At 34.4% G+C, this 16174-nt stretch overlaps 1 protein-coding gene across 1 annotated transcript; it reads right to left on the bottom strand.

The window, feature by feature from the left end:
- Nucleotides 1-2705: 2705 nt before the first annotated feature.
- On the bottom strand, nt 2706-9741 carry LOC131976934 (protein NDRG1-like). The gene is made up of 12 exons (XM_059340155.1): nt 9500-9741; nt 8802-8907; nt 7964-8084; nt 7773-7835; nt 7594-7654; nt 6981-7067; nt 6322-6378; nt 6027-6193; nt 5227-5326; nt 4715-4750; nt 4558-4609; nt 2706-2938 (listed from the first exon to the last, which is right to left on the bottom strand). The coding sequence occupies exons 1-12, from the start codon at nt 9548-9550 to the stop codon at nt 2706-2708; spliced, it is 1134 nt and encodes a 377-aa protein (XP_059196138.1). The 5' UTR covers nt 9551-9741.
- Between the last annotated feature and the right edge of the window lie 6433 nt (nt 9742-16174).

The following is a 16174-nucleotide window of genomic DNA, read 5'->3' as shown; positions in this document are numbered from 1 at the left end:
TAATAACCAAAATCATTATCAAGAAAACCATGGAAAATGGCTAGATATCAGCTCTTAAAATAAACTCTTAGATATTTTTGTTGTTATCATCATATTTGTCCAAACAAATGTAACTTTAGTTGTACCAGGCATTAAAATGAACAAGAAAGCAATGAGAAAACAAGGGTGGTCTAATGTTTTTTTCCATGACTGTATATTTCCACAACCACAGGAATTACAGGTATAGAATTATAGGTTTAGACTTATATTGAAATCGAGTGGGAATATAGTCAAAATTCAGTTTCAGAGTCCAAAGAAGTTGATGTTTTTTTAACCTCTGAAAAATCTTTCAACAAATACAGGTACAGCCATAGTATCATAACAATCAGTTGCTAAAAGGGGAAGCAAAATAATAGTAGTTTATTTGCCAAAATCTTGCACATTTCTTGTTCCAACCCTCATTTTACCTGTTAGTTTTGCATGCTTGGTACATCATTTAATGTTTTTTTAAACAATGGAATAGAGGTATATAGCCTTAACAGGATCAGAATCTCCCGACAAACAAAAAAGAATGAATCTCTCATTGTATTATGAGTGTATATGATAGATAGATAGATAGATAGATAGATAGATAGATAGATAGATAGATAGATAGATAGATAGATAGATAGATATTCAGTCCGGTATTCAAGTACGATAAAATACAATAAAATACAAAAGAAATTAAATACTGAGGTAGCATAAATAAAAACAACAATAGAAAAAAACAATAGTCATATGTCAGGGACCATGTTCAGGGATGGAGGGGAAAAAATTTTTTTTTAAACTATTATACAATGCACTGTAATCCAGTCCTCTGGGGAAAGGACACAGTCACATTTGAATCATAAGACTTATTGAAAAGGTCAGTGCTAGGAGAGTGATATTGAAAACGGAGCACATGCTGGACATACAGTCATGGAAAAAAATATCAGACCACCTTTGTTTTCTTCAATTTCGTGTTAATTTTAATGCCTGGTAGAACTAAAGGTACATTTGTTTGGACAAATATAGTGACAGCAACAAAAATAGCTCATAAGAGTTTAATTTAAGAGCTGATATTTAGCTATTTTCAATATATTTTGATGATGATTTTGGTTATTATCAAGAAAATCATGGAAAGTGGCTAGATTTCAGTTCTTAAATTAAACTCATATTTGCTATTATTGTTGTTATCATTATATTTGTCCAAATAAATGTACCTTTAGTTGTACCAGGCATTAAATTTAAAAAAAGTTAAAGTTATTTGGCTATATAAGTGAACCTCATGGTATATGACTGCTGGTTGTGTGCAGCAAAGGAGAACAGAAGAGGTTATAGAGCGTCATCTAGTGGACGGATTGGAGAGGTACACTATGAGACAACATATAAACATCATAGCATGTTCATCGAAAGCAGTGTTGTCTTGCAAAATTACATTTTAAGGATTTAATATAATGTTACGTGGTTAAGAACATAAAGATGCCATCAACTGAGATGAAGACAGGAAAGCCTTCCAGCAGTAATTTGGTGCACTGAATCACAGAAAAGAGACAAAAACAATGTTGATGGACTACATTAACCTATGACATGACAAATATAAAGGTTGTTGTCATTAGATTACCTTTTTATTTGAAAAACAAAGTACAAACAATCGAGCATTGGGTCATTATAGACACTTTTTTAAATAATTAATAATAAAATTAGGATGTATGATGATCAAAACAAACTAATTGAGGAAAACCTGGAATACTGAATGATGAAATTAATTTATTGCGAAGATATAGAACATAAAAACTCTATCGGGTCACTTTAGACCCATGTTGTGCATCAAAGGGTTAATAGTTTAGTTTTGGCCATTTGAAGCCAACACTTTATATTTATAGAGCAACTATAATATCTCTAGTTATGCTAGTTATAGCAGTACATGTCAGACAGTTGAGACTTTTTAGGTTTCATTCATCAGAATAAATGAGGACAAGCTTGATGATTATTTAGAGTAAAATGTTTAATCACTGATAGCACAAGAGACACATACATGAAGTTATCTTCTTCTTCTTTTTAACGATTGAATTGAATGTAACATGTCTTGTAATATAATCATGATAATATGACTTTATTGTACACAGAATGTAAACTTAAAACTCTAAAATTGTGTCCACAACACAATCCTGCAGTTAATAACACACAGCTGTCACAGTTGCGTAGAATCAATATACATTCCTACAGTCATGAACATCCAGTTTGTTTGTTTTTTCATTTTAAATATTACCATTATACATGGATTCATGTCTTAGTTTTACATGAACAAATGCTTTTCGAATAATACATTTCCTCTTTCATGAGTTCCTCATGTCGATTGAGGAGAAAAAAAAGAAAACAAGGATATAAATAAGGACTGGGATAAAAAAAATCATATAATAAAGAAGGATACAGAGGTAGAGACATACAGTTCAGAAAGGAGGAGGCTGAAGGAGATGAAGAGCAGTCAAATGGAGAGACTATGAAACATGCCAAGAGGGAGATGCAGAAAAGGATGCTTAGATTGATAAAGAAATAAGTAGAATCACAGAGTATACAGAAGGATGGAGGTGCAACATGTGACCTTACAGACAGATATAGTGCAGATGAAAGGGCATGGCCGAGGGATGCTCTCAGTGTAGATATAATGAGGTATAATTTGATTCAAGTGCATGCCATTATGTGCTCTAGCATGCCACTTCAGTTGACTTTGAGACGATGTGGTCCACATTACTGTGGGAAATACCCTCCATGGAGATATCGGTGTGCGAGCGCCCGCGCTTCTCCTCGGTACCGCGTGAGTGTGTTCGGTTACGCTGCAGCTCGTTTGTGTGCGCGCGACCCCGAGAGCTGTCGAAGGACGAGATGCTGGAGCTGGAGCTGGTCCGGGACCTCAGTCTGGTCATACCGGCACTGGACACTGGAGGAGGAGAAGAGAAGAGGGAGGTTTGAACTATTCTGCATACAGTAACCGTCACTGCACAATAAACTGCACTTTCACCTTGTTCATATACAGCGCACATAATGTTGATGAACATGATGTATCCTCCATTTGCACTATGTGTGTGTGTATATATGTGTGTATGTATGTACACTACTGGTCAAAAGTTTTAGAACACCCCAATTTTTCCAGTTTTTTATTGAAATTCAAGCAGTTCAAGTCAAATGAACAGCTTGAAAGGGTACAAAGGTAAGTGGTGAACTGCCAGAGGTAAATAAAAAAAGGTAAGGTTAACCAAAACTGAAAAATAATGTACATTTCAGAATTATACAAGTAGGACCATTTTTCAGGGAACAAGAAGTGGGTTAACAACTTAACTCTATGGAGTCTTGGGCTATTTTGTCAATTTTTTAATTCTTTTCATGTCTTTGTAAGTCATTTTGTGTCTTTAGGTGTCTTTTTTTGTCATTTTGTGTCTTTTTTGTCATTTTGTGTCTTTTTTTTCTTTAGTCTAACATAAAATGTGATTTTGAATCTTTTTTTTACTTTCAAAACACTATAATGCTCAATAAAGAATTTTAAATGTTGCAAATGTGCATTAATTTCAGAGTACACTGAGACATTAAACTGCATCATTTTCTTTTTTTTTTTTTTTAGCATTTTTGTTGCTTTATTTATAGTGACAGAGTGAAAGGGGGTGATAGAGGGGAAGACATGCGGCAAATGGAGCTCAGGCCGGATTCGAACCCGGCTCCGCCGCAGCACATGGCATACATGGCAAGCGCTCTACCGGTGTGAGCCACCGGGACGCCCCAAACTGCATCATTTTCAATTAAATTCTGGAAAAGTTGGTTACCAGTAGTGTATATATACTGCATGTGTATACAATTCATCCCTGTATATATTGCAATATGATTCACAATTACTGCTTAATTGCACTTCTGGTTAGATGCTATCTGCATTTTGTTGCTTTGTACTTGTGACATGTGCAATGACAGTAAAGTTGAATCTAATCTAATCTAATCTAATCAGCATTTAATGAGTTTATGCCATCTGATCCATTACAATATTGATTACACCTACAGTAAATTAATACATACAGGTGCATCTCAATAAATTTGAATATCATGGAAAAATGCATTTCCAGTAGTTCAAGTCAAATAGCCCCAACCAAGTATTGAGTGCATATAGATGGACATACATTTCAGAGGCCAACATTTCCATATTAAACATACTTTTTAAAATTGGTCTTTTGTAATATTAAAAAAAAATCAGACATTGAATTTTAGGTCTTCATTAAATGTAAGCCATAATCATTATAATTAGAAGAAATTAAATAAATTAAGACATTAAATGTTACATTCTGTGTGCAATGGATCAATTTAATGTGTTATTTCCACTTTTTGAATTGAATTACTGACATAAATAAACTTTTCTATGATATGTAATAAATGGCTTTGTCATTTTCGGCTCAATGTTGGGTTGGAAACAAACAGAGGAAAAACTGAGAGATGGGAATATTTCCAGTACTGATTACTGAGATGTAACAGTTTTAATGCAATATAAAGACAGTATGGGGTTAAGTAATGCTGACTTACAGTATCCCATGCCCTGGATGAAGTATTTAAAGGCTTCAATCGTTTTGGCTGGCTGTGGAGAAAAAGATGAAAAATATTAAATATTATTTCCAACCAATCTGGAGCACAGATTCTTCATTATTGCCAGCGGACTGGCCAATTAAATCTCCCAGCCTACCTGAACCACCTGAGGAAGTCCTCCACAGTCCGCCATCTAGAGGAACAAAGTGAAAAAGTCAGGTGTTAATGAAGTTTCAGTAAAATACATAACAAGGTAAAACTATTTTAATGTGAGTTGTTATTTGCCAGTTACTTTTAGTTTAAATCAGGACTAAAAACACTATTGTTTACTGCAGCGTACTCTTAACTTTAACACTTATCTGCTGTACTCTACTGCCCTTACTTTTTAACTACGCAATGTTTGACTTGTACTTTTTATTATTTTCTCTATTTTCTTATCCTGCTGTATCTTATTTTATCTTATTTATATTTTTATTTATATTTCCCTGTTTTAATTGACTGTTTTTACTGTTTTCAATTGTGTCTTGCTGTTTTAATGTGTATGTAAAGCACTTTGAATTACCTTGTGTTGAATTGTGCTATACAAATAAACTTGTCTTGCCTTGTTTTTTCACAGGTTTCTTTAAAAATGAAAAATTCTTGTTCACATTTTGTGTCATTTTTGGTTACCTTGAGCAGTGTGGTCTTGGTGGGGTTAAGTTTGGAGTTGCAGTCGACCACGGCCTCCACAACTGGAGAATTATCTCCTACAATCAGCAGAGAGGAGCACCTGTAAAACAACAGATACACAGACGTGAGAGGCAGAACAAGGAAGACACAGTAAGGATTGACAGGGCCAGCAGACTACTTTTAGGACCTTTATAAGGACCTGCCACTATGCCCTCTTTAACCCTTTATCAGGCAAAGAACTATTTTTGGTAACTTCAGGTAATATTTCGAGAAAAAAGTTACAAATTTACTAGATTAAAGTGGCAAATCTACAAGAAAAAAAGTCACAGATTCAAGACATTTAAAGTGGCAAATCTGCACGAAAAAAGTTGCAGATTTACGAGAAAAAAGTGGGGAAAAAGCAACTTTTTTCTCCCAGATTCACCACTTTAAATCTCATAAATCTAGGCATTTTTTTCTCGTAGATTTGCCACTTTAATCTCGTAAACTTTTTTCTCAAAATATTATTTTGTATGTTTTTTTTTTTACACATTCTGGCTGTATGTAATATCCTCCAATATTCTCTAGGGTTGAAATTTGCAAGTATTTCAATGAGTGTCCTATTAAGGGTTAAAGTGGTGAATCTGGGAGAAAAAAGTAGCTTTTTTCCCACTTTTTTCTCGTAAATCTGCGACTTTTTTCGCACAGATTTGCCACTTTAAATCTCTTAAATCTGCAACTTTTTTCTCGAAATATTACCTGAAGTTACCAAATATAGTTCTTTGCCTGATAAAGGGTTAAAGGTCAATGGTTGTACTAACTTGAGGGTTCTGACGTTGATGTTTCCCCCAGGAATAGGCCTCTCCACGTCCAGAGCGGTGCGGCTGTTGTAGGAGCGGAGGAACTGGTTCACATTGGACTGGTTCATGGTGGTTGTGATGTGGTGACGGTATGTAGCTATGAGGTCGTGGTTGGTCTCGATTTCCTCCTGAAAAATCAGTTAGATGGTGAGACGCAGCGAGACAGGAGAGTCGGTGTTCTGTATGTAAAGACTCACTTTCACTGATATTTGATAATTACATTTTTTAAAGATGTTTTAAAGGCCCAATAACTTACCTTTGCAAACAAGTGTGCGATGACTGTGTCTGGGAGAGTGTGGGTCCATTCAGTGATCTGGAACACACAAAAAATAATTCTGTTACAGCTGGTTTAAAATATTCGTCAATTGGGTCAATTGGAGAACCAGGGCACACTGTAAAAAAAAAAGATAAACAGCTACTCAATGAAATTGAGGCAACAGATTGCACGCAATATTATTAATTAAAACTAACTACGTTACAAGTTGAGTTAATAACAACTTAACAGGAAGTGCCTGTCAATTAAAAACGGACTAATTCTATTGTGTTGGATTCATTCAAAATTCTCTTGATTTAGAATTACATACACATAAAGATTATATTTAATGTGATCAAAATAAGTAGATGCTATCTCAAACATTTTTATATTAAAGTTACTTAAACAACTGCCTCAAAATCAAGGACACATTTATATTTAATACATTTTATCAAATATATTAAGTAAAATTAAATGACTACAGAATAATGGCAAACAGTGAGGCATCACTAATCATTAATCAATTCTCTTAATTCATATCTATTAATACAGGCTGTATAGATGGCTGTCTAGACTGAAAATACAATGTTTCAATTTACAGTTTACAGAGTACACACACACACACACACACACACACACACACACACACACACACAGCTCACTTTGCTTGCGACAGAATCCATTATTCCTTCAGCATTGGGGTTGACGTTGATCAAAACCAATCCGTCCACCATATCAGGGTGATTCAGCTGCAACCACACACACAAACACAAGACAGTTTAATGATATGATATGATATCCAATAACCCATTTACACTGACATTTACTTTAACTATGTTACTCTTGAACAAACACCTCACATCCTTGATTTCTACAGTCATATATTTCCATCAGTTTTCTTCATGTAGTAGTAGTATATTACAGTATATAGTAATAATAGTAATGGCAGCAACAGTATATATAATAATAATAATAACAGTAATAATATTAATAACATAGCAAAGTGTCGTGCGTAGATTTAGTGCATTTCAGTAATGTTGGTTCTGGCAGAGGTAGATTAATTGTATAGTCTTATTGCAGAAGGAATTAACACTGAGGAGACATACATCTGATAGGGTTAACTCTACCAGGAGGAACCATAGCCATGTGAAGAAATATGCTAAAAAAAATAGTTTTAAAGAGATTTTAACTTTATATTTTGCAAACTAGCTTTTAAACTATGTTCTCTCTCTGTCTGATGCTCAAATGGGATTAAGAAATGAGATTTGAACTCACAGCGAATTTAGCCAGGATGTAGGCTCCTGCTCCAACTCCCAGTCCAATCACACTGCGCAACCTGCAAAGCACACAGTCAAAAAGGTCAAAACTTAGATAAATCCTTGTGTGCTGGGTGAATATATCCTAGCCTTTAATGAAGGGCCAACTGAAAAGTGTTTAGCATCAGATAAACTCACCCAAAGTGTTTGAGGACAGCAGGCAGGGCTTCAGACAGCTGGTCCATGGAGGGGTAGGTATACCTGGAAGGTGAAAATGTTAACATAGCCATCAGCAGGTGTGGGGTTAACTTATAATCGTATTAAATATTGGTATAATTACAGCATGAAATGTACGCTTCAGACTGAGAATAATAAGACAGTGTACTGACGCAGAAGGCAGAGTTTTGGCTCCCTCGTGTTGTCCCGGTGCTTCAACGTGACAAACGGGCAAATGTCTGACGATTTCCCGCATGTCCTCATGGTTGAACAGTGTCTCAAAGCAAGACTTGTCTATGAGAAGAATAAGCAAAATTCAGTTGAAATATAGTGATAAATAGATAACAATGTACACTACCAGTCAAAAGTTTTAGAACACCCCAATTTTTCCAGTTTTTTATTGAAATTCAAGCAGTTCAAGTCAAATGAACCGCTTGAAAGGGTACGAAGGTAAGTGTTGAACTGCCAGAGGTAAATAAAAAAAGGTAAGGTTAACCAAAACTGTAAAATAATGTACATTTCAGAATTATACAAGAAGGCCTTTTTCAGGGAACAAGAAGTGGGTTAACTACTCTATGGAGTCTTGGGCTATTTTGTCAATTTTTTAATTCTTTTCATGTCTTTGTAAGTCATTTTGTGTCTTTTTGTGTCTTTTTTTGTCATTTTGTGTCTTTTTTTAAGTCATCTTGTGTCTTTAGGTGTCTTTTTTGTCATTTTGTGTCTTTTTTTTGTCATTTTGTGTCTTTTTTTAGTCCTTTAGTCCAACATAAAATGTGATTTTGAATCTTTCTTTTACTTTCAAAACACTATCATGCTCAATAAAGAATTTTAAATGTTGCAAATGTGCATTAATTTCAGAGTACACTGAGACATTAAACTGCATAATTTTCAATTAAATTCTGGAAAAGTTGGTGTGTTCTAAAACTTTTGACCAGTAGTGTATATATATCTGTGTGCAGGATACAAACATTACTAACTCAGTGCTATTGTGATGTGAGAGTTGCGACTTACGGTTCAGTCCAATATCATGAAACGTCAGGATGACCGGGCGGTTTGCCTTTAGAGTCCCTGTCATGATGCAGTGGACGTTTCCATACTGAGTCTCTACGAGATCCTCCTAAAACAAAGAGATTCAGTCACATCGTTTAATGCAGGGGTGGGCAACATTTACTAACTAAAGAGCCACTGTTGGCCAAAAAAAAAGAGAAAATTGCGGAATGGAGCCGCAAACTGTTATATATATTGAGCCTAAAATGAAAATTAAATAGCCCAATAAGTCTAAATTAGCCTACCAACGTTATTAATAGTCATATTGAGCATTTATTAATATGATTTTGAAAACTAGTCTACCTCAGGGAACTCAAAACTAAACTCAAAGTTGGCAAAACTTAAGGTTAAAGCGCCGGGCTGGAGACTTTCATAAACTATGAGGCACATTTTAGTTTACTGAAATGTCAAAACTTTTTTAATATGCTGTAAAAAGGCTATACAATTTTACAATTGAGGAATACAAATAGCTTTTAGTCTACACCATTGATAAATGAACATTTTAATGTAAAAATATGTATATCATTTTTTTTGTCTCAGCAGATGGTCTACATGCAGCCATGCAGAAAATACTCCTGTGATATCAATGTAAAAGGCATTTACATGCACAATGATTACACCAACTAGCAGGAAGCTCAATATAAGCCCTCTCAGATACTTACAGTGATTTCAGGGTTAAACACCGAGTCACACTCGTTGTCCTCGAGTACCATGGCTGACGCCGTTTTGGATCACCAGAGATCAAACACACTCAGAGAAAAAAAAAGGAGATGTGCAAGTAGTTGCAAAGCAGACGTCCTGAGTAGTTTTTGATTCTTAAATTCCTTTCAGATTCTGAAGCAGCTTATCTCCTTATTTGTATGTCTTGAAAGTTGCAGTCCTGCAGCAAGAGACGGTCTCAGAGGAACAGTGCTTTCTGAGTGTGACGGACTATTTGTTTGAGCTGGTTTATATATCCTCCAACACTGATCTGCCTCTAAGCCCTAACTCCAGCCTGGGTCACACGTGATGCACTGACCCCTTACTGTTTTAATCTGACCTCAGGATGCTGCCTCCCAACAGAGACAGCTCTGGTTTCTGGAAGAGAATTAACTAGAACATCTATGCTGCCAAAACAAACGAAAACTCATGTGAAGTTTTCATGCATCTTTGGACACTGCACGACTTGTCTATGAGAAGAATGAGCAAAATTCAGTTGAAATAAAGTGATAAATAGATAACAATGTATAAGAGAAGACAATATATAAAAAAACAAGAAAATAGATTGATATTTATTGAGAAAAAGGATATACCGTTAGGAAAACGGTATATTGTTGCATCCAATGCAAGCTTTTTTACATAAAGATGTCCTAATGAAACTTCATAAACCAATAATTGTATTTGTTGACCCCACTCAATGCTGCTTTTAGTTTAAAGAACAAAAACAAAACAAAATATCCAAAAACAAAATATCCACTTGCGATCATGAAATATGTTTCTAGACATTTATTGCAGTTATCTTTTTGTTAAAATCAGCTTTTTGTGCTTTGTGTGTTGTGTGCTTTGTGTTTCATGAACAACTGAGATGTTTTGAAAGCAACCAAACCACTGTAGGAATATAAAAAGATCAGATTAGATGAGATACTTTATTTATCCTGCAGTGGGGGCATTTAGTTGTTACAGCAGCTCAAGATACAGACACATAGATATAAAAAACAGAATAAAGAAAATAAATAATAAGACATATACATACTTTATATACTCCTTATATTCAAAACATATATTTTTTATGTTTTTTTGTTCTCCTGAGAGAACTCAAATATATGCAGAGGTAATTAATATAAAATGTATTATAAGGTATGGTATAAGACATTATAATGATGTAGAAAAATATACAGAAGGCCTAATATACATCAGACAGGTCTCCTCACTGTCTCATTTTAAATCTCTTCTTAAAACCTCTTCTCGTTGGCTTTTAACACCACGTAGAGTGTTGATTTTATGTTGATTTTATGATTTTTTGTTTTTATTTGTATACATGCAAGTTTTTTTGTGCGGGCAGTACATTTTACATTTTATTTTATTTATATCCCATTTTTAACTTATTTTATCTTATTGCATTTTACTGTTTTATTGTTTACTACATCTCTTTGTATTGTGTTATCTATTCATTGTTTGTGCAGCACTTTGGAAACCTTGTGTTTGCTAAAATTGTGCTATATAAATAAAGTGGATTGGATTGGATTATAGGCCTAATATACTTTCTATGGTCAGATGTAAACAGATAGATAAACCAGTAAAGTGACCTGATGGTATGAACAGTCTGACCAAATATGTCTTGTAATCACCTTGATTGGTGGGAACCCACATTAAAATCACAGGTACACTACCGGTCAAAAGTTTTAGAACACACCAACTTTTCCAGAATTTAATTGAAAATGATGCAGTTTAATGTCTCCGTGTACTCTGAAATTAATGCACATTTGCAACATTTAAAATTCTTTATTGAGCATGATAGTGTTTTGAAAGTAAAAAAAAGATTCAAAATCACATTTTATGTTGGACTAAAGGACTAAAAAAAGTCACAAAATTACCAAAAAAAGACACAAAATGACAAAAAAGACACCTAAAGACACAAAATGACCAAAAAAAAGCACAAAATGACAAAAAAAGACACAAAATGACTTACAAAGACATGAAAAGAATTTTAAAAATTGACAAAATAGCCCAAGACTCCATAGAGTTAAGTTGTTAACCCATTTCTTGTTCCCTGAAAAAAGGCCTACTTGTATAATTCTGAAATGTTCATTATTTTTCGGTTTTGGTTAAGCTTACCTTTTTTTATTTACCTCTGGCAGTTCACCACTTACCTTTGTACCCTTTCAAGCTGTTCATTTGACTTGAACTGCTTGAATTTCAATAAAAAACTGGAAAAATTGGGGTGTTCTAAAACTTTTGACCGGTAGTGTAAGTCTTGTTATTTTTGCTGTGAGGTGTCAGTGGAATCAAAACACCTTGAGCCAAGCTGTGAGCAGGTCAGCTGTCTAATCTCAAAGAGCCATCTGTTCCTCACTGCAAAACATTTAGCTCTTCAGCTAACCTTGACCCTTCTGCTAACTAGTACAGTAATTAGTGGCTGCATGTTAAGTTGCTCTTACGCAGCACTTCTGATCTGAACTGAGAGATATCAAAGGTACAGCCAGAACCTTTAATCTTATGGCCTTCAGGTACATAAGGTTGGTCTAACTTTAAAAAAAATCAGTGATACTCTTTTAATTATTCTAACTTCAGTGATTTAGAAAGGTAATTCCTTTACTGTCAAATCGTATAACTTCCAGAATAGCTTCTAAAATCTACTCCAATATGTTTGTATATTTATTTTTCAGGATTTAAATTTGTATTTATTTTTACAAAATCTAACAAAATAGACTTACTTCATTGTATTTATGTTGCAACATTTAATCCTATTTTACGCTATCTGTTTGTTTTTTATATAACTTTCGAATCCATTTAATTATCACTCTCAATTCTGAAATAATTATTTTGTTAAGTCAGGAAAAAAAATGAAATATTTGTTCTCAAGTGAATGCAATATGAACCCTGATTCTCCAATTTAATGGTAACATTTTGTATTTACTGTTTAGACCAAAGGCTGTGCCTACCAAGAGGTTGACATACTATCTTTTCACAGAATTTGAGTTTGAGTTTATTAGCATCAATGCTCACAGTCAACAACTGAATAAAATCAGAATTAACATTAATAAAAATAGAAATATATCAATTAAAAAAGAACATATATACATTTTTCCATATGCACACATGTACACAAAAATTCCATAAATTGAAATTATAAACACTAAAAACATTTTTTTTTTTTTTTTTTTTTTAACATACAAATGCAAACAAACAGAACAAACCCCAAATAGATTTAATCTGACTTCCATTTGGTGGAGCAGCGTTGTCTATTAAATGGCCAACAAATACTTGTAACAGGTATGATTACAACACTGTAGAACACACTGTGATAATCACAGAAGTAATTAAAAAAGAAAAAAAGATGTGTCTTCTTAAACACAGATTCAGTGTAATCTTTCCAGCATAGTGTAGCGGTAATGCAGAATTTACAAACAGTAAGTTTCTGATTAAAGCTGTGAGAAAAAAGTAATTATTACTTTACTGGGCAATGTGAGGCAATTCTTCAAAAGATGTAGAATGAGGAATAAATAAATAGATTTTCAGATACAGAGCAGTTGACTGAGGCTATAGACCCGATGTTTCATTATACCAAAATACACTTTGGCTGCAATTTAATAGTGAAAATGTAATATTTGAAGTCTGGTTTACAGCTATTTTTTCTTGTGTGAGGGTTTTGATGATTTATTATTTATTTCTCTACTTGGTTTACAGATGTATTAACATAGTGTGCATTTGGGTCGAGTAATCTACAAATTGCTTTGCATTGTCCGAGATTATGAAATGGCTCTTAAATGAAATGGTGTCTCCCCTTAGTGACGGCAGCAGGTCAAAGGTTTAGGGATTAGCTGCAGAAAATCAGCGGGAAAATGAACGAATGAATGAATGAATGAGTGCTATCCCTCTTAGCTCTGAGCAAAACACTGAATTCTGAACACTGTCAGCAACTATTAGCATGTGGCAGACTTGCAGGTAACGCTTTATATTAAGGTCCTTGTAATAACCATTAATTAACAAGTAATAAGGCCCTTGTAAGTCCTTACAAGATGCTTATTAACATTATTGTGTGTTTATAAGCTTATATAAGTGTTAATAATGGCATTACAAACACCCATGACCCACCCATTATGTCTTTGCCATGCCTTTATTAATCTTATTTTGTTTGCTTATTGATATTAAAATATACTTTATTGCTCATCTAATATAAGTTAAGGGTACTCATTGAAATACTTGCAAATATCCAAATTTCAACCCTAGAGAATATTGGAGGTAAAAAAAGTAAAAAAAAAAAAACATACAGTGGGGGGTAATATTTTGAGAAAAAAGTATACGAGATTGAGGTGTCAAATCTACGAGAAAAAATTTGCAGATTCATGAGATTTAAAGTGGTGAATCTGCGAGAAAAAAATAGATTTTTTCACTTTTTTCTTGTAAATCTGCAACTTTTTTCACACAGATTTGCCACTTTAAATCTCTTAAATCTGCACTTTTTTTTTCTTGTAGATTTGCCACTCTAATCTAGTAAATTTGCAACCCCTCGGTTTGTATTTTTATTTTTATTCATACTTGGCCTCAATATGCCTTCATAGTCAAGTTCTCCTCATACAAGTCCACGTGGTTCTACGACCAAACGAAGAGACACGGGGACCTCATTTTGATATCCACTGAAGTTACCAAATAAAGTTCTTCACCCGATAAAGGGTTAACTATAAGTTAACTATGCTTTTTGCAACTACCGGATCTAAAGCGAGAACAATGCCTTATTACTTGTTAATTAATGGTTATTAAGGACCTTATTATAAAGCGTTACCAAAAGTACTAATACTAACTGCAAATCTACTCCACTTCATGTAGAAGTCACAAAGCGAAAAAGTATCAGCATCAAAACGTACTTAAAAGTATCGAAAGTAAAAAAGTACTTGCACAATACTACTCTACTCAGATTTTTTAAAAATATTTTGTAAATATATTATTGGGTTTTTTTGTATTGATGCATTCATATAAGCAGGATTTTAATTTTCTCAAGGTAGTGCTCATTTTAACTACTAAATATACTGTTATCAGGTTTAGTTAAAAATATCTAGTGGCCTTCGCCACACTTCTGGCACGGCAGACTATCCTCTTTAAGTGGAAAAAGTCGGGACCCCCTTCTCATGGGAGGTGGGTGATGGACGTAGTGGCTCATCTTAAAGTGGAACAACTAAGATATACGACTCAAGGCTCAGAAAGTAAATTCAAAAAGCTGTGGCAACCGTTCCTACTATATGTTGAGAAGCTCCCCGTAGACTAAATGATTTCAAGGGCCCTGTGAATTTATTTATTTACTTATTTATTTTACTGTTTTTTGTTTTTACTTCTCTGTTCACCTCTGTCGGTTTTGTATAGCTGATTTGCATCATTTGTGAAGTTTTACCATTATTGCTTTTATTTGTGTCAGAAGGTCTGTTTATTTTTCTTATTGTCATTAACGCTAATATATTTGGGACATTCTAATCATGTTTATTTTTATTATTATTATTTCTTATTGATTTTATGGTGTGCGCACAATACATTTGAGTTTCTGGATGTGTTTGAATTCATGGATGTTCTTGTGCTGTATGTATTATAAAACCCTATAAAAATATTCACATATAGTTAAAAATGTCTAATCATTTTAAGTTGATTGTGTTTATTAATGGTTATTAAGGACCTTATTATAAAGCGTTACATATGCATTAGTTCTTGTGACGAGCATACAGGATCCCTAGATTCCCTCTGAGACATTAAGACGTGTGATTAGGGTCGAGACGCTGCAGACAGTAACAGCTGGCGGAGCGGAAACACGGCAGACTGCGCTGTGAGCACCTTCCTCAGGACACAACTGCCTTGAACACACACATACACACACACACACACACACACACACACAGCTTGAAGAGGACTGTGTGTGCAGCAGGTTTAATCCAGTTAGTGATGGCTGAAGAGCGGAGGGCAGCAGATGGTTCTTACTCAGCTTCACGTCAGCCTGAAGCCATTTTAACATCATACTAACCTGACTAAGCTTTGGCCTCGTGGCCTATTTCACATTGACCACTGTCCCATATTTGTGGCCATTTCAGCTGATTGCTGCGTCACCTGTTGTGCCGAGACGTTTAACAACATTAATCCTGTCTTTTTTTCTGCTTATATGTTGTTCGACATTGTTGGAGGATTAGAGTGACTGTATGTATAATCACACAAGTGCCATTATGAACATTAAAACACTGTAATGGCAACAACACCAGTCTAATAAGACAACATCAGTCTTACAGCTCTAAATATTGCAACCAAAGATGGTCTGCTGATGGAATTTCTGCTGATTCAATTAAGATCACCCCTGCTGTTTAATCACATTAAGTGACAGTACATTACAGCAGCACATGACTGAGCAAGATCAAAGTGCAAGTGAATGTTTTTCTTATGGTTTCATTTGTTTCATGACATTAAACTGCAGTTAAAGAATCTTTTACACAAAGAAGTTAGGGAAGAATTCAGTGGTGGGTTATGAGGAGCAAACACACAGTCTTTATAGTTATTTTTCCTTTTTATTATTGTTATTTTGTGTCTCTTTTAGGTTGTTTTGCCCCTTTTCAAAGATGTCGCCCGGCTCTCTGTGGTCATTTCGTGGCTTTTTTTTAGGTTATTTT

The sequence above is a fragment of the Centropristis striata genome, chromosome 8, assembly GCF_030273125.1.
Source record: "Centropristis striata isolate RG_2023a ecotype Rhode Island chromosome 8, C.striata_1.0, whole genome shotgun sequence".
NCBI classification, from domain to species: Eukaryota; Metazoa; Chordata; class Actinopteri; order Perciformes; family Serranidae; genus Centropristis; species Centropristis striata.
This window is presented reverse-complemented; position numbering and strand designations above follow the sequence as displayed.